We start from the raw sequence: 19330 nt of genomic DNA on the forward strand, positions 1-19330 counted from the left end.
AGCATCACGAATGCATGAGCTCACCGGGGCCAGCCTTGGCCCACCTCACGAACTACATCTCCCGCCAGGCCGTGCGGCGTCGTGCGGCGAACGCGCAAGCGCGCGCTCTGTGTGCGTGGCGGCGTCAGCGGTTCTAGAACGTTGCTGTGGTAGCGCTCGGGCGCCATGTTAGGACGAAGGGGAAGGAGGAGAAGTGCTTAAAGCGGCGGGGCGCGGGTGTGGGACTGGGTTGGTCCTGGGGCTGAGGCAGGCCCCCGTCCCTCCCGCCTCGGTGGATCATGCCCAGGGCGGCAGCGGTGGCGGCGGTCGCGGGGGGGAAGTGACTGGGCGGTGCCGGCGCCAGAGACGATGCCGTTGTAAGTGATTGGCGTGCTGAGTGAGGCGCACGCCGGCCGGGCCCCGGGGGTGGCGGAGGGGGAGGGGAGGCGCACGGGCGGCCCGGGCCACGGCTTCCGGCTATTTGGACGTGGGTCCCCGCACGGTCCCCAAGCAGCTCGGCTCCCGGTGCGGACTGACGGGCAGCGTCTCCGGCCGGTTCCCGTCCCGTTTTTACCATGGCGCCGTCCGGCCCCTGAGTCTCTGACTTCCGCTTCCCTCCACGGAGCGGGTGAAGAGCCAGGGCCGAACGCGGCCGTGCTTGCGGCGGCCGGGGGCTGCTCTCGAAAGCCGGGCATGCGGGCGTCGCCTTGCCTGCTTTGTTGTGACTAGGCAACCTGGCCTCGGCGCACTTCCTGATCCCGCCAACCCTGGGGTCACTCATGTTGTGATTCCGAGTGAAGGCTTTGAGGCTTCCGTGATCTACTTAGGCGCTTTACCGTGATTCCTTTTTTTAACTTAAATTTCCTCCTCTCCCACTTATTCCTCATTAAGATTTGGAAGCCTACTGTTAGGATTGAAAAGGAGAAGAGGGCTTGGGGGCTTCCATACCTTGATGTAAACGGCTTAGGTTGTGCAACTGCTTTTCTTCCATAACAGGCGACGCAGTTAATTTGGACAGAGCCTCAATAGGACATCTCTCGGATTGTATTTAATAATTTAAAAATGGATTTCACGTTCTCATACTCTGGCCTTACTCAGCCCTGATGTTTTCTTCAGAGGCGTGTCAGGGTATTTCTATAATAACATTTGTTAGGCTTAATTACCTCCAGTACATAGATGTCAAATTCACAAATTTCCCGTTGACTCAATCTTCATAGAACTAGGGCAAAGAAACCTGAGAACAGAGTCTGTAAAGATGTTTGGTCTTTTTCAGTGGGGATTCAGATACACGTGAGTGAGTGGGGTGTTATCACGTGATAACCCTGCCTGCTGGTGGTTCTTTCTGGTACATCAGTGGTTTTTAAAGAACGGACACAAGCCCTAAAGGGGAGACTTCGGGTTAGAAACTATGTTAAGTAACTTGTGTCTGGGAGTGAAGGTCGGTCGAACAGTGTGTGATTCCATTGCATTTGTATTTCTGCACACTTTTGAAAAGTGGGCCGGTACAAAAGACACATGGGCATTTCGAGGTACAGAAATTTCTAGTTACATTGAGTGCTTCTATCTTTGCGATTAATTTTAGATGTATAAAATGAAGGCGCCAAGACATTGGCATGCAGATGACCGCTTTTTGGTGTGTTTCATGGGATTTGAACTCTACACCCAATTTCTAACAAGCTATCCTATCTTAACCCAGAGTGTGCTGGTATTCTTTTTTTTTTTTTTTTTTTTTTTTGAATCAAGGTTTCTCTGTGTAACAGCTCTGTCTGTCCTGGAACTCATGGAGATCCACCTGCTTCTGCCTCCCAAGTGCTGGTATTAAAGGAGTGCGCCACCACTGCCTGGGATGTGCCGGCATTCTTAAACAATACAGGGAAACCAAAGACTGCCTAACTCAGGTGGAAGGCCTTCCTCCTCATTAATTTTTTCTGAGGGAGGGCTGCTAAGGTCACTTCTCCATGGCATGCCTTGTTTTGTGTGTGTGTGTGTGTTGGTGTCACTTGCCATTGCTTTCTTGCCTTTGATTTGTTGAGTTGTGATTTCCTAGATATCCAGTGTGTTTAATATCCAGTGTGGTTTTTGCTTTGCCTGTCAAATTTGGACATGTAAGTTGGGGCTGAATCATCGACACCTCACGTGAATGGTCAGATGTATTGAATCACTGCAAAGCACTGTGCTCACGGCTGTATGTTTTGTCTAAATTTGATGTATAATTGCTTATATAATTTGGAGAGTGGTGGTAGTTTTTGATTGCCATAGTGGTGAAACTTTGAAAAGTTACAGAGAAAACAAAAGCTTTTTAAAAACACTTGAAGGTTCTGGAAGTCTACTAAGAGAGTTCTTCACCTAAGTATTGTTGACAATCAAGTCTCGTAAGTTTTTTCAGGGAGGCCTTCCAATGTCTTCCAGGGTATTTAATAGTACCTCTGGCTGGGTGGCGAACACCTGCAATCCCAGCACTCCGGAAGTCAGAGGCAGGCAGATCTCTGTGAGTGAGTTCAAGACCAGCCTGGTCTACAAAGCAAGTCCAGGAAAGCCAAGGCCACACAGAGAAACCCTGCCTTGAAAAAAAAAATAGTATCTCTGACCTGCTTGGTGGATGCCAGTGGTTTACGCCAGTAACTTCTCATAGTGGCAAACACATCCATGTCTTTAGATTTCCACATGTACCCTGAGGTGAATAGTTTGTTGGTTTAAGAACCACTGCATTAACGCAAAGTACATTATCATTATGGGCGTTTTATTCTATTCTTGCCATATGCTAGTGGGCAAATCATTATTTGTACCAGTATCAGTGATGTAGCATCCATGTCACCCTCTCAGAATGTTGTTGAAGTTGTTGGAAGAGCTATTTAGTGAGAATTTAGAAGACAGTAGTTCTCTTACCATGAAGAGAATGGGAGAACTTGGCCTAGAGTCAAAGGCTGAGCTGGGTCCTGCTGGGGACACAATGTGTGTATGGCTTAGTGTGGTCTGCTGGTGCAGGAGGGAAGGTCCTGGGCCATCATCACAGAGGTCCTTTTAACAGAGTTAAGAATTCTGTTGGTTTTGCTCTTGACATGAGGAATGCTGCATGAGGCCATGGTGCCGCACTTCTAGAAGTGCACAGGGAGATGCACACCTATAATCTCAGCACTGGAAGTGGAGGAGAGAGGGTTTCAGGCTTGAGTGCAATTTTGTTTTGTTTTATTTTGTCTTTTGTTTTTTTTGTAAAGATTTATTTATTACATATACAGTGCTCTGCCTGCATGTACACTTGCATACCAGAAGAGGGCACCAGATCTCATGATAGATGGTTGTGAGCCACCATGTGGTTGCTGGGAATTGAACTCAGGACCTCTGGAAGAGCAGACGGTGCTCTGAACTGCTGAGCCATCTCTCCAGGCCCCCTTATTTTGTTTTTGAGACAGGGTTTCTCTGTAGTCTAGTCCTGGACTCACTTTGTAGATCAGGCTGGTCTCCAACTCAGTGATCCACCTGCCTCTGCTGGCTTGAGTGCAATTTAAGCTACATATAAGTAAGACCCTGTCTCAATACAGCAGACAACAGTTTATCTGTTACTAGGGTACAATATCGGGTTTTTTTGTTTTTGAGTTTTACAAAATAGGTTTCATTGTGACATTTTCACACATGTATATGATGTACTTCTGTCACATTCACTCACCCCTTCTCCATCTCTTGTCCACTTCCTCCTCTATCATACCCCATTCCCCATCCCCACCCCCCACCTTTTCCCAGGTCAGAGAGTCCTGTTTTTCTTTTCCCCTTGTTTGTTTGTTTTGAGATGCTGGCTAGTTGGCTGGCCTTGAACTCACAGAGATCAGCCTGCCTCTGCCTTCTGAGTTCTGGGATTACAAGAGTACACCACCATACCCAGTTTGTCCCATCTTAATAAGCTCCCCCCCTTCCCTTCTTCCTTCCTTCCTTTCTTCTCCTTTTTCTCTTTCTTTTTTCTTTTCTTTTCTTTTTTTTTTTTTTTTTGAGACAGTTGCTCTAACTTGTGCTCCTCTTGTCTCAGTCTTTTTTTTTTCCCCAGACAGTGTTTCATTCATTCAGATCTTCATTGTGTATGTGTGTCAAAGTTAATGTGAGTGAATTGCTTGCTGCTCAGTAAATGCTGTTTATGGTCTTTGGAGTGCTGTCTTCTATAAGCATATTTATGAATATGCTTGATTCCTAGTACCTGAACACCTTCATTGTTTTTACTTGAGGCAAAAATATCTTCTGGTTTGACATTTAATTTTTTGGTTCAGCAGAACATTTCTTTTTCTTTCTAGTGACAAGGTTTCTCAATGTAGCCTTGGTTGTCCTGGACTCACTTTGTAGACTAGGCTGGCCTTGAACTCACAGAGATCCGGCTGCCTCTGTCTCCCTAATGCTGGGATTAAAGGCAAATGCCACCAAGCCCAGCTAGTAGAACATTTCATACTTGGTAAGTCAACTTTATGTTAGCAGTACACTTCAATTTAACCTTCATTTGTCTCTAGGCAAGTTTAAAAAACTACTTTCCATGAAAACAGGATAATTTGGGCACTTAGCTACTACTTATTTCTTTGTGCCTTTAATTGTTTTTGGTTTTTTGAGAAGGGTTTCTATGTGTAGCCTTGACTGTCCTGGACTTGCTTTGTAGACCAGGCTGGCCTCAAACAGTGTCTTTAATTCTGTATGTTCAGTGTTCACACAGCTTTTAACTAATTGTACAATATCAGCTTATAATGTACAGAGCAGTGACATAGGCTGCATTTGTGTCTGTCCTAGTTAGTTCTTTTGTCCATTTGACACAAGCTGAAGTTATCAGGGAAAAACATCTTTGATTGAGCAAATGAGTCAGATTGCCTGTAGGCAAGTCTGTAGGGCCTTTTCTTGATCAATGATTGATATGGGAGGGCCCAGCCTACTGGGAGTGGTACCATACCTGGGTGGGTGGTCCTGGGGTATGTAAGACTGCAGACTGAGCAGGCAGTGAACAGTGTTTCTCCGTGGCTTCTGCTTCAATACTGGATTTCAGGCTCCTGCTTGTGTTCCTGCTCTGACTTCATGATGGACTCTAAACTGTAAGCTGAAATAAACCCCTTCTTCCAAGTTATTTTTGGTCATGGTATGTTGTTTTGTTTGTTTTTTGAGACAGGGTTTCTTTGTGTAGCCTTGGCTGTCTTGGACTCACTTTGTAGACCAGACTGGCTTCCAGCTCACAGTGATCCACCTGCCTCTGCCTCCTGAGTGCTGGGATTAAAGGCGTGCACCACCACACCCGGCTTTGGGTTGGGTTGGGTTGGGTTGGGTTTTTGAGACAGGGTTTCTCTGTGTAGCCTTGGCTGTACACCAGCCTGGCCTCAAACTCACACGGTCTGTCTGTCTCTGCCTCCCAAGTGCTGGGATTAAAGGCTTGTTTTTTGAGATGGGGTTTCTCCGTGTAGCTTGGCTGTCTTGGACTTGTTTTATAGACCAGGCTGGCCTCTAACTCACATTGATCCTCCTGCCTTTACTTCCCGGAGTGCTGGGTTTAAAGCCATGCAGGCCATGAAGCCTGACTTGGTCATGGTGTTTTATAACAGCTGATAGAAACCTAAGATAATTCCCCTTAAAATTGGTTAAATTAATGGTCAAAAGTAGCCTGTGATAGTTTTTAAAATATTGTTTGCTTGTGTGTATATGTGTGGATTGACTGTTGTGTGCATGTGGTGAGTAATGAGTGTATGCCACAGTGAGTATGTGAAGGTCAGAGAAGAACTTGTGAGTTCTTTTTCCGTGTGTGTCCTGTGAATCAAACTTAGGTTATCAGGCCTTGGTGACAGGTGCCTTTACCTATTGAACTATCTTGCCAGTCTGATATAATAATTTTAAAGTTCCTGATTTGTAGGTTGGTACATAAATGACTCCTGATTCCATACTGTATTCTCATTATAGTATTGCACTCCATCTTGTGTTGGGAACCATGTTTGATTTCCCAGGGTGTGTGTGTGTTAAGTTGGTTGAGATAGGGGTTTGTTATGCATTGCATTGCAGGCTGGCTGCAAACTGGTATTTTTCTTGTATGTCTTATTCTTTCCCTTGCTGAGATTACATATATGTACCACTATTCCAAAATTGTCCATATGTTTTAAAAATTAGCTTTTGGTGAGTGAGATGACTGCAGATAAAGTACATCCAAGTTCAGTTCCTGCAACCTGCATTTTAATGCTTTTTTGACAGTAGTGTTCATGTAGCCCAAGCTGGCCTTAAAATCCTGATTCTTTTGCCAAAGCCTCCCAGTACTGAGATTACAGGCATAAGTCACTACAAGAAACATTTAAATTGTACTGCTTGGAGTTTATATTCAGTACTGTTTATTGAATGTATTTTTGGCTTTTCTAATGCACTCTTAAGTTTTCTAGGTTCCATTCACTTTCAAGTTGCCCTGGGGAAGTAGATACAGGAAAGTCTGTGCCCGTGTCCTGTCCGTCCCCCCCTCCCCCCTGCTTCGAGTCTGTAGCAAAGGGACAGTTAGAAACACCTTTAGGGGTTAGGGAGTTGGCTCAGCAGTTAAGAGCACTTACTGCTCTTGAGGAGGACCCAGGTTCATTTCCCAGCACCCACATGGCAGCTCAAAACCATTTGGAACTCCAGTTGTGGAGTATTCAACACCCTAGGCCACACACGGTGCACATGCATACACATAGGCAAAACACACGTATGATTAAATAAATACCTCTTTATTAAAAAAAAAAAAAAAAAAAAAACACAACATTAGGAAGAAAAGGAAAGTGACCTAGCCTTTGACTGACCAACATACATTCGTATCCTTCACAATCAACCGTGAATTGTCAAGTTTGGTCTTGGGCTTCATAATACTATGTTTATTTCCCTTGGGTAAAACCTTTACATCATTTGTTTGAGTGCTGCTTACTAAATACTGGATGGATGGCCCACCTTTTCATAAATTTTTAATGTTGTAGCCAGGCATGCTCTCCTGTTTGTAGTCCCAACAGCTAATAGGCTGAGGCAAGAGGATTGAGTATTCAAGCCGGCCTGAGTTTGAAAAGGAAAAGTAGCTGTGTTCTAAATAGCTTTAGTATAACTAACATAGAGTAAGTGATAAATTTTTACTGGTTTTAGGCATAGAATCTGAGGTTAATTCTACCCTGCCCCCCCCCCCCCCAAATTGTTAAGTTATTGTTAAATGTTAAACTTCTTGTGAAAGCCTGGCACTCAGTATGTGGCCTAGCCTGGCCTCAAATTCTTGTAAATCTTTCTGCCTCAGCCTTGTGAGTGCTCAGATTACAGGATAAGCCACTATACCTGGCTGAGAATTAATGCTTAAAATAATAGTTTTATTATTGTTAATTACTGTCTCTGTGTGGGAAGTGTGCGTAAATGTGACCATGGAGGCCAGAAGAGGACATTAGATCTCTCAGCGGGAGTTAGAGGTGGTAGTGAGCCATCCAATATGGGTACCTCTGGGAACTTCGCTCTGATGGTTAAGTACTCTTAACTGCTGAGCCTTTTCTCCAGTCCCCAGAATTATTAAATGCATATTACAGTACCTTTGAGGTGTTCCTTATTTTTCTGCCCAGATTTTTTTTTTTAACTGCTTAAACGATGTTTAAATACATAGGAATTGTTTTTGGTAAGTTATTGTAGCATATTTGATTGCTTTCAAAGAATAGCCAGCAAGGTACGCTTCAGTTTTAACATAGCAATGATGGTGTGTTTTTGATTGGATAGTTTTAGATAGTGGATCTGTTGGTGGAAGGATCACAACTTATTCCATATTTTCGGCATTCAGAGTCAGGGATTCCTCAGTAGAATCCCTTTGTATAAATTGTCTGGCAAAATATTTAAAACAGTAACTATTTGGTAAAACACTACTGCAGACATGTCCTTTGTGTGGCAGTCATCTGCTGCCTCCTCCATTCCTTTCCCTTCTCCATGGCCATTCTCTTTGTTGTTGTTGTGGTGGTGGTGGTGGTGGTGGTGGTGGTGGTGGTGGTGGTGGTTGTCAGTTATTTTTCTTGGGGTGTTGACCAGATCTCATATAGCTCTGGCTGGCCTGAAAGTCACTTAAAAAATTTTTTTTTTTCTGAGACAGAGTCTCTCTGTGTAGCCTTGACTGTCCTGGACTTGCTTTGTAGACCAGGCTGGCCTCAAACTCACAGCAATCTGCCTGCCTCTACCTCCCAAGTCCTGGGATTAAAGGTGTATGCCACCACTCCCTGGCAAAATTTTTAAATTTTTTTATTCTTATTTTTATTTTTTTAAAGATTTATTTATTTATTATATATACAGATTTTGTTATAGATGGTTGCGAGCCAACATGTGGTTGCTGGGAATTGAACTCATGACCTTTGGAAGAGTAGTCAGTGCTCTTACCCTCTAAGCCATCTCTCCAGCCCCTTTTAATTTTTTTTTTTTTAGATTTTATTTATTTATTGTATATGAATGCTCTATTTGCATGTATACCTGTAGGCCAGAAGAGGGCATCAGATCACATTATAGATGGTTGTGAGCCACCATGTGGTTGTCCTTAATCGATCTCATGACCTCTGGAAGAGTAGACAGTGCTCTTAACCACTGAGCCATCTCTCCAGCCCTGAAAGTCACTTTTGTGTGTGTGTGTGTGTGTGTGTGTGTGTGTGTGTGTGTGTGTGTGTGTTTTGGGGGAGGGAGCTGTTGTTCATGCCACAATGTGCAAATGGAAGTCCAAGGACAACTTGTGAGAGTTGTTTCTTTCCTACCATGTGGCTTCTGGAGAGTATAGTCATGTGGTCAAGCTTGTCAGCAAGTGCTTTTACTTACTGATTCACCTTGTCGGCCCAATTAAAAAGTTTTAAAATTGGATTTATATGTTTGTAGAAACATGTGTATATCACATAGCTTTCGTGAACAACTTGAGGGAGTTGTGGGAGTTGTAGGGATTGTGGGAGTTGGTTTAGGGTCCTCCGGTGGTCAGGTGGCAAGTGGCCTTTGCTTTCTGAGATATTTTGTTTTGCTTTTAAAATAGGGTCTTACTCTGTAGTCTAGGTTGGCCCTCAACTCCAGGTCCTCCTGCCTTGGCCTCCCAAGTATCAGGATTGTAGTTTGTGCCACTTCCTATACCCTCTACTGTTTTAAGCTCTTACTTCACACTTAATGTCTAAAGTAGCTAGAATTATGGTACATTCCATCATGCTTTGCTTTTTTGAAACGTAAGGGTAAAAGGGTAGAGTACATGGAGACCCAGTGAACTTAGGAAGTTGCTTGTCTTTATTTGTAGTAGTAGAGTTAAGATAATTGGTAGGTATGTAAAGTGTTTTGACTCACTATGTAGATAGAGATTTCAGTAAATGCTGTTATCATGATTGTACAACCTTTTCACCTGCCATCATGGACATTTTAAAATGCTACTCCATGAATTCTGTTATACTTCTATGTGGCATATTATTTCCTAAGCCTTTACTGTAATTAAACAGTTTTCCAGTGATGACTGTTCTGTGGTGTTGCATATAGGGCTCTAATGAACAGTCTTAGATATCTTATTTGTATATGTGTTTCTTCTGTGAGAAGAGTCTGGCTGGCTGGCTGGCTGGCTTGCTTTATTTATGTATGTATGTATGTATGTATGTATGTATTTATTTATTTATTGAGAGAAGGTTTCTCTGTGTAGCCTTGGCTATCCTGGACTCCCTTTGTAGATTAAGTTGGCCTTGAACTCACAGTGATCCACCTGCCTCTGCCTCCTGTGTGCTGGGATTAAAGGCGTGTGCCACCACTCCCGGCCTTATTTATTATTATTATTATTATTATTATTATTATTATTATTATTATTAGTAGTAGTAGTAGTAGTAGTAGTAGCAGCAGCAGCAGCAGCAGCAGCAGCAGCAGCAGCAGCAGCAGCAGCAGCAGTATTTTTGAGACAGGGTTTCTCTGTGTAGCCTTGACTGTCCTGGACTTGCTTTGTAGACCAGGTTAGCCTTGAACTCACAGCGATCCGCCTGCCTCTGCTTCCCAAGTGCTGGGATTAAAGACGCTTATTTTGTTTTTTAAAGATTTATTTTTATTATGTATACAGTGTTCTGCCTGCATATACTGCCTGCAGGCCAGAAGGGGCACCAGATCTCATTATAGATGATTGTGAACCATCATGTGGTTGCTGGGAATTGAACTTAGGACCTTTGGAAGAACAGCCAGTGCTCTTAACCTCTGAGCCATCTCTCCAGCCTGAAGGGTGAGATTTTAGAATGTTAGATCATCAGAAGAAATAACTAAAAATGAAAGGAGTAGATGTCGAACACGCTCCATCTGGAGTAGCCCTAGAGTACACTATGTTCCTTCAAGTGTGTTTTGTATAGGAACTTGAGGTCGTATGTTGGACATTCAGGTTGGAAACTCAGAATGTTAGATACTGTTTCCCTACCCACAAGATAGCTTCTCTGTAGCACAGAAGGGCTCCAAACTCATGATCATTCTGTCTTAGCACTCCAGAGTACTAGGATTCTAAGCCCAGAGTCACCATACTCAACTTGCTATGTGGTATTTCTATGTTTAAAAATGTGTTGTAGATTAGGTCAGTCTAGTCTACCTTGCCTTTAAAAAAAAAAGTGTACATTTACACAATGGAATACTACTCAGCTATTAAAAACAAATCTTGAAATTTGCAGGCCAATGGATAGAACTAGAAAAGATGATCCTGAGTGAGGTAACCCAGACCCAGAAAGACACGCATGGTATGTATATACTCACTTATAAGCAGATGTTAGCCATATAACACAGGATAGCCACACTACAATACACAGACCCAAAGAAGCTAAATAACAAGAAGGACCCTAGGGAGAATGCTTAATTCTCATTCAGAGGGCAAATAGAACAGACACTGGAAGTGGTTGAAGAGCCACCATAAAGGTCCTCTGAAAGACTCCACCCAGGAGGACATTGAAACTGATATTGAGACTCAGAGCCAAACTTTAGGGCAGAGCGCAGGGAGGCTTGCCGAAGAGTTGGGATAGAAGGATCTGAAGGGACAGGAGCTCCACAAGAAGAATAACAGAGCCAACAAATCTGGGTCCGGGGGACCTGCAGACACTGATGCACCAACCAAGGACCATGCACGGAGAGGATCTAGACCCCTTGCTCAGATGTAGTTGGTAGGCAGCACAGTCTCCTTGTGGGTCCCATAATATGGGGAGTAGGGGCTGCCTCTGACATGGACTCTGTTGTCCACTCATTGATCACTTCCCCCTGTTGGGACAGTCTTGCCAGGCCACAGAGGAAGAGGATTCAGGCAGTCCAGATGAGACTTGATAGGCTGGGGTCAGATGGACTCCCCCCGTTCTGAGGACTGGGGGAGGGGTGAAGAAGAAGGGAAGGTGGAACTGGGAGGAGATGGGGAAGCGGGCTATAGTCGGCATGTAAAGTGAATAAATTAAAAAAAAAATGTGTTGCCCACTGTCAGAACTTTCAGCTTTTGATGGATGGCTAGAGCTGAAATTGTTAGGCATAAATGCCTTTACAAAGTTGGTGTCTGGGGCCTGGAGAGATGGCTCAGAAGTTAAGAGCACTGCCTGTTCTTCCAGAGGTCCTGAGTTCAATTCGAGCAACCACATGGTGGCTCACAACCATCTATAATGAGATCTAGTTCCCTCTTCTGGCCTGCTGGCTGACATGCAGGCAGAGTATTGTATAAATAATAAATAAATCTTTAAAAATAGTTGGTGTCTGCCTTTGAAAGTTTGGTGAATAGTGCCACACTACACTTTTCCATGTAGATCAGGCTGGCCTTCAGCTTGGTGCTATCTTCCTGCCTCTGTCTGTTCAGTGCTAGGATTGCAGTCTACATTTTCATATTCACAATGCTGTGTTAGTTTTCTGTCTGTGACAAATACCTAAGGAAAATAAACTTCAAAGGATGAAGTCTTTATCTTGGCTCTGTGTCTCAGGTTCTATACCATGTTCTGTTGCTGCGGGCCTCAGGTGAGGCTGAACATGATGCTGGGGACCACTTACATTCAGACTTTATCTTTTATGTTTTAGAGTCAGAGTTTGATATAGTCAGGCTGACCTAGAAGTTATAAGTAGCTGAGGATGACTTTGAACTGTTGATCTTTCTGCCTGCACCCCAAAGTGTTAGAGCTATAGGCATATGCATCACTGGGCCCAACAAAGTAATGAATGTCTGGTAAAGCAAAACGTCAAACCTGCTGTTAAGTGTTCTGGAAGATGGTAGATGGTGGCCTGATATTTTCAGGGATGGAAGAGAGACTGCTGTGCATAAATCAGGGATATCTATGGTGTGGACCTAGCTTATAGTCTTCATTCGTAGGGCTTTTGTTCATTTTCTCCAAAATTGAGACGTATATTTTTGTTTTGTTAGAAACTGAACAGTAGCAAAAAGATACCTTAAATTGCTTTTAGCACTTTACTTGATTTATTTTTTTTATTTTTATTTATTTTTTTGTTCCTTATGCTTTCTTTCCTTTGTACCCATGTCTCCTCCATCCTTAGCAAGTGTTCTGTCTGTGAGCTTACATCCTCAGGCTTATTACTCTGTATTTAATTACTATTGTCAAATGAGCTTTCTGTTTAAAATATGTGTTTCTTCTGGGGGCATTTTGGATGCTCAAAACAGGAACCATAGTGTTTGTTTTTATTTAACAAGAGAGTGTGTACCTACACAACACATACACACACAACACCACACGCACCATCCACTCTCCATGCTTGTACGTTCTCTATGGTGTACGAGTCACACAGCTTTTGGGAATGCTTACTTTGTTTACTCTGAAGGGTCTCTTGTTTCTGCCACTGCTCTGTGTACTGGTTTGCGAACTTCTGCTCAGTTCTGGAGTGCTGGGATTATAGTGGGCATATTACCATATCATGCAGTTAGATGAAACAGTAGCTAGATGGCTACTTTTATTTTTCCCCAAGACAGGATTTCTCTATGTAGCCTTGGCTGTCCTGAACTCACTTTGTAGACCAGGCTGGCCTCGAACTCACAGTGATCCGCCTGCCTCTGCCTCCCGAGTGCTGGAATTAAAGGCGTGAGCCACCACACCCGGCGTAGATGGCTACATTTTGAGTTGAGTTAAAGAAGAAAAACTCTGCATATTGTTTATCTCTCTATCATTTTATCATAGAGACTAATGTGGACATAATTTTTCCCCAAAATTAGGGTGAACAACTATTTTTACCCCTTTTTTATCTTACTTTTTGAGACTTTTTTTGTAGCCCAGGCTGGCCTTATTTAATGGAGGAATAGCCTTGAATCCTTGATCTTCCTGCCTTTTCCTTTGTTCTGAGATTATAGATGTGTGCTACTATGCTTTGAGCTAGATTAAAGAGTTTTGTGTGGATTTATAAATCTGAACCTGTCTCCTGACACTGGAAAAGTGACCTTGATAGGAACATTCCAAGCTTTTGTGTGTTATATGTCTGATAGTAAGAAACCTGAAGATTTGAGGAGGGCTGGGAGCAGGAATGATGAGACTTAGAAAAGTCACAATGAGTGGTTCACATTTTGCTGGTAATCCAAACTCAGTTGATGGGTAAGGAATTTCTAACAGCCAAGGTGAAAAAAGCAGAGGAGCAATGTTTGTCTTATACAACACAGGCAGAGCTGGACTGTGCTTGAAAGTCACTAAAACATGATTTCAGTGTCCACTTGTGAAAGCTTTGTACTGAACAGACTTAGACTTGGTAAACAGACTTAGCTTAGACTTGGCTTTGTTTCTACCTTTACTTAAAAGTTAAACCTTTTATGTGAGCTGGGCACAGTGCACATTGTCATCCTAACATTCACAAGTTACAGCTTAGCATGGGCTACATGACAAACTTGTCTAAACAAAACTGAAACAGCAAATGTTATTTATGATCACACATACTGACACAGTCATGGAGGACTGTAGCTGGAAAATCTCAGTTGGAGGATTGGCTATCAAGTAGATCAGTTGTGCTGGGCCATTGGTCAGTGTGTAAGGGAGGGCGGTAAAAGCACTTTACTAAGAGCTACCTTAGCCTGTCTGCAGCTCATCATCCTGTCTGTTTCCTGAGTGCTTGAGTACAGGTGTGTACAGCCACTCCTGGCTTAGCTGTGCGGTTTCAAGGGCTACCTTTTTCATACCAGTTTCGATTTGATAACTGTTTGACTAATGAAAATATGTAGTGCTTAAGACATGAATTCAGTCAGATTAACTATACCTTACTTGTAGATTTTGTATAATTCTGAAAAATAAAGTCTTTAGTTTTTTTTTTTAACTTTAAAATGCTAAACTGCTTGGAGGCAGAGGCAGGTGGTTCTTTGTGAGTTCAAGGCCAGCCTAGTCTGCAGAGAGTCCTGGACAGCCAAGAGCCTACACAGGGAAACTCTGTCTTGAAAAACAAACACAACAACAAAAACAGAAGAAAAAAAGAAAAAAAAGAAAAAGAAAGAAAGAACGCTTGTTGGGCTGGAGAGATGGCTTAGCATTTAAGAGCACTGTCTGCTCTTCTAGAGGTTGTCCTAAGTTCAATTCCTGGCAACCACATGGTGACTCATGACCAACTGTAATGTGATCTAATGTCCTCCTCTGGCATACATGTGTACATGCAAATAGAGTGCTCATATACAGTAAATAAATAAATAAATAAATAAAATCTTTAAAAAATATTAAAAAAAAGAAAAATGCTTGGTGAGTTGGGCACCATGGTACACGCCTGTAATCCCAGCACTTGGTGGCAGATGCAGGCAGATCTCTTGAGTTTGAGGCCAGCCTGGTCTACAAAGCTACTTCAGGACAGCCAGGGCTACACAGAGAGATCTGATCTCAAAAACAGAGAAAGAAAGAAGAAAGAGAAAGAGAGAAAGAAAGAAAATTGTTTGCTGTTCATGTGTATTCCTAGCTTTTGCAGTCCAGCAAGCTGCACAGTTGAGAAGAACAGGTTGAAGAAACGGCAGAGGAATTCACTGATAGATGCAGTAGCTAAGTCAGATTCTTAGTTATTCAATAAATGTGGCTTCAGTCTGAATAAAAGCTGACACAACATATTAGTAGATGAGGGCGCAGTGATAAGAAGACATAGAGCCAAGTGGCTATCAGAAACAGGCAGAATGGGCTTCCATGCACGCCTACCTCTGTTGTATTTACAGGACAAAAGTGGAGCCCAGTGGATCTGTACATAAAAGTATCCTTACTGTGCTGGAGAGATGGCTCAGAGGTTAAGAGCACTGGCTGCTTCTTCCAGAGGTCCTGAGTTCAATTCCCAGCAACCACATGGTGGCTCACAACCATCTATAATGAGATCTGGTGCCTTCTTCTGGTGTTCAGGTGTACATGCAGGCAGAACATTGTATATATAATAAATCTTAAAAAAAAAAAAAAAAGTATTCTGGCACTTAATGCATAATAGGCATTTGTCTGTGCTATTTGCCTCATTACACATGAGCGTCATCCGTTGAGTCACATTCTAAGTCTCATTTAGACTGTTTTATATCATAGCCAGCATTTGCTTTTACTGTTGAGATAGCCCAGGTTCTGTATTGACAATATTATCTCTGCCTTCTGAGTACATCAGATGCCCAGAGGAAACATCTGCTTTTTCCTGCAGTGTTTATCAGAGCTTTAGAAACGACAGTGCTACCGGGTGTGATGGTGAACACCTTTAATCCCAGCATTCTGAGAAGCAGAGGCAGGTGGATCTCTGTGAGTTGGTGGCCAGCCTGGTCTATGGTTCTAGGACAGCCAAGGCTATACAGAGAAACCCTGACTTGAAAAACAAACAAACAAACAAACAAAAATAAAGAAAGAAATAACAGTTTCTACAGAAAGAATAAGTTAAAGTTATAAAGGTGCATTCTGTATTACATGCCGTGTGTTGATCTGGGTCTTCTACTTATTTTGGTGTTTCAATGAGTGGCGTTAGAGCTCCTGAAGGAGGATAAATAACTTACTGATATATTTTACTTCAAGTGTGGATGCATGTATATAATTGTGACACAAAATATCTTTGAAAGTAAGAGTTGGGACCTGAGCATGGCGATAGATGGCTGTAGTTTCAGCATTCTGGGGCTGAGGCAGGAGGGTAGATAGAGTTGTGGCCAGCCTGTTTCTATTTGAAACAGTTGCTATTTGAAAAGAAAGTACAAGTTTGGGCATTTTACTAGAGTACCTAGTCCAGCCATGTTAATTAGTTTCAAGTTGTAGAATTTTTTTTGTCAGTAAAGAAAGTTTATCCAATTCCATTTTTAGTCCAGTTACAACGCAGGGATCACAACAAACGCAGCCGCCACAGAGGCACTATGGCATTACCTCTCCTATCAGCTTAGCAGCCCCCAAGGAGACTGACTGCCTACTCACACAGAAACTCATCGAGACTTTGAAGCCCTTTGGGGTTTTTGAAGAAGAAGAGGAACTGCAGCGCAGGTAAGGAGATGTGTGCATGAGCTTTAGGATGTTTATACTCAATGGATTTTGAGACATTCTCCACTCATTTAGTAGGTTAGGTTACTCTGAATCAATATGCTTGTTTCACATAAGAATGATACTTCAAGAATTTGTTTTCTAGGGCCAGGCATGGTGGCGCACGCCTTTAATCCCAGCACTCGGGAGGCAGAGGCAGGTGGGTCACTGTGAGTTTGAGGCCAGCCTGGTCTACAAAGGGAGTCCAGGACAGCCAAGGCTACACAGAGAAACCCTGTCTCAGAAAAAAAAAGTGTGTGTTCTACAGAGAATTCTGTTTCTTTAATGATGATTTCTTTGGGGTGAGGAGCAGAAAAGTATTAAGTTAGGACTTAAACATTGCACATTGTAGGCATGTAGGTGCTCTTCCACTGAGCTACCTTTAGATCAATTTAACTTTTTTGATGGAGCCTGGAGGTGGCTTAGAGGTTAAGAGTACTGGCTGCTCTTAGGAACTTGGTTTAACTTCTAGTACCCACATGATAGTTTTCACACATCTCTAACTCCAGTTTCTGGGGGCTCCAGTGCCCACTTCTGTCCTCTGTAGGCACAAGGTATGCATGTGGTACACAGACATACATGTGGGCAAAACACCTACACAAAATAAAAAATAAAATAAAATAAAATTCTGGTGGCTCTTAGTTATAATCCAGGAGAAAAGGAAATGCTTTATCTAGTGTACCAGTGCTAATGTATAACCACTGTTAAGTTTCTGATTACTTAAAAATAAAAATTTTGATGTTGGATGTGGTGGCTCACACCTTTAATCCCAGCACTGGGGAGGCAAAGATGGGCATATTTCTCTGATTACAGGGCTAGCCTAGATTGTACAGTTAAACCAGATCCATAAACAAGCAAACAAATAAATAAATAAAACAAGAAATAAGAAATGGTAGCACATGCCTATTGCCCTGAGCACCTAGGAGTAAGAGGGAGGATTGTGAGTTCTAGGCCAGCCTGGCCTATGTAATAAGGCCATGTCTCAAGAACAACAAAAGTTAAATTTAGTAAGCTTCTTATTTATAACTTATTTTTTAGTGAATAATAAGTAACTTGATAATTGCTTTATCAACAGGATTTTAATTTTGGGAAAATTAAATAACCTGGTGAAAGAATGGATAAGAGAAATCAGTGAAAGCAAGGTAAGATGATGCCACAGAGCCCAGTTGTTGTCTTACATCAATTGGCCTTACCTAAGTGGATTCAGTCTTGTGTGTGTGTGTGTGTGTGTGTGTGTGTGTGTGTGTGTGTGTGTGTGTGTGTGTTTCCCCTGAGACAAGGGTTTCTCTGTGTAGCCCTGGCTGTCCTAGACTCACTTTGTAGACCGGGCTGGCCTCGAACTCAAAGAGATCCTCCTGCCTCTGCCCCCCTCCCCAAAGTGCTGGCATTAAAGACGTGTACCACCATACCTGGGTGGAAATTAGTGACTTTTTTAGAGATTTATTTATTTAGTATGTATACAGTGTTTTGCTTACATGTACACCTGCATGCCAGAAGAGGAGACCAGATCTCATTATAGATGGTTGTGAACCACTGTTTGGTTGCTGGAAATTGAACTCAGGACCTTTGGAAGAACAGCCAGTCTCTTAACCTCTGAGCCATCTCTCTATATCACCCGAAATTAGTGACTTTTTAAATGTGTGTGCAGTATTTCAAAGTTGGTCCCAGTAATTGCGAAGCACTGCTCTTCTGAGAATTACTTTAGGGAAGGATTCCTCCGACTAAGGTGGGCATGGCACTGTTTGGCAGTCCCATCAGTTGGAAGGTGGAAGCAGGAGGATTGGGAGTTTGAAGTTAGCCTGGGCAGTGTTGTGATTCCCATGTCTAATCAAAAATGAAAGTAGTTTAAAGTATTTACCATAGCCAGGCTTGGTGGTGCACGCTGTTAATCTCAGCCATTGGAAGTGGAAGCAGGGGTATCTATGAGTTCGAGGCCAGCTTGGTCTACAGAGTGAGTTCCAGGACAGCCAAGGCTACACAGAGAAACTCCGTTTTGAATAACAAACAAAACAAAACCAAAAAAGAAATGTTTACTATATTTTTGGGATGTTCTAGGTCTGGATTCAGTCTGTACCATACTTGATAATCTCAATTGTCTTTAAAGAAGTCCTGGATAGTTTGCTTGTGTTTCGTTTGTTTTTCATTAATTATTTTTATGTTTATGGGTGTTTTACCTACAGGTATGCCTGTGCACCATGTGTCTAGTGATTAAAAAGGCCAGAATTGGGTATCAGATCCCGTGGAACTGCTGTTAAAGATTTTGTGAGCTGCCATGTGGTTGCTGGGAACTGAACCTGGGTCTTCTGGAAGAGCAGCCAGTGCTCTTAACCTTGAAGCCATCACTAACTCCCCTTTGTTGTTTCTTCTGCCTCCTCCTCCTCCTTTCTTTGTTAAAGTTTTCAGTTTTAGATACTCAGAACACCATTGTTTAGTTATTCTGCTGGTCAAAATCTCTGGATTCATGTCACTGTACTCATTCACACAATCAAGGAGCCCATTGGGAGGCTTATGGTAAACAAAAAGTGTTTTTAGAACTGTGTTGAATGTATTTGACCCATTTTTAAAAAAAGTTCCATAAATAGCTGTAGTTTTTCCTGTTGTAATAGAAAATGCATGCATTTAATTCCTATTCAGCTGAAAACATGATAGAGAAGTAAAGGAAGAAGAGGGAGAGTGAAAATGACTTGGTTTTCCGATAAATAGATAATGTTCATAAAATAGGTTTTAAACATCTGATTAAAAATTGGGCAACTGGAACATTCTAAATGGTGGGTTTTGTGTCCCAAGTGCTTCTTTTCTCTTTTCTCTTTCTTTCTTTTCCTTTCTTTTCTCTTCTCTTCTTTTTTCTTTCTACTTTAATTTCTGGAAAGAGTTTCTCTGTGTACACTTGGCTGTCCTGGACTTGTTTTGTAGACCAGGCTGGCCTCGAACTCACAGTGATCCTCCTGCCTCTCCCTCCCAAG

The 19330-nt window shown here is 42.6% G+C and overlaps 1 protein-coding gene across 5 annotated transcripts in view; it reads left to right on the forward strand.

Moving 5' to 3' along the window:
• Positions 1–128: 128 nt before the first annotated feature.
• Positions 129–19330, forward strand: part of Papola (poly(A) polymerase alpha) — a 60103-nt gene continuing 40901 nt past the window's right edge. For 3 of the 5 annotated variants that reach the window (XM_051151077.1, XM_051151069.1, XM_051151084.1), the window contains exons 1-3: positions 129–356; positions 16158–16331; positions 17443–17509. In XM_051151077.1, the coding sequence (XP_051007034.1) occupies positions 349–356; positions 16158–16331; positions 17443–17509 (249 nt within the window). In that variant the 5' untranslated portion in view covers positions 129–348. The remainder of the gene's footprint in view (positions 357–16157; positions 16332–17442; positions 17510–19330) is intronic. The other 2 variants (XR_007831185.1, XM_051151058.1) reach the window with 1 other exon arrangement.

The sequence above is a fragment of the Acomys russatus genome, chromosome 1 (assembly GCF_903995435.1).
Source record: "Acomys russatus chromosome 1, mAcoRus1.1, whole genome shotgun sequence".
Classification (NCBI taxonomy): domain Eukaryota; kingdom Metazoa; phylum Chordata; class Mammalia; order Rodentia; family Muridae; genus Acomys; species Acomys russatus.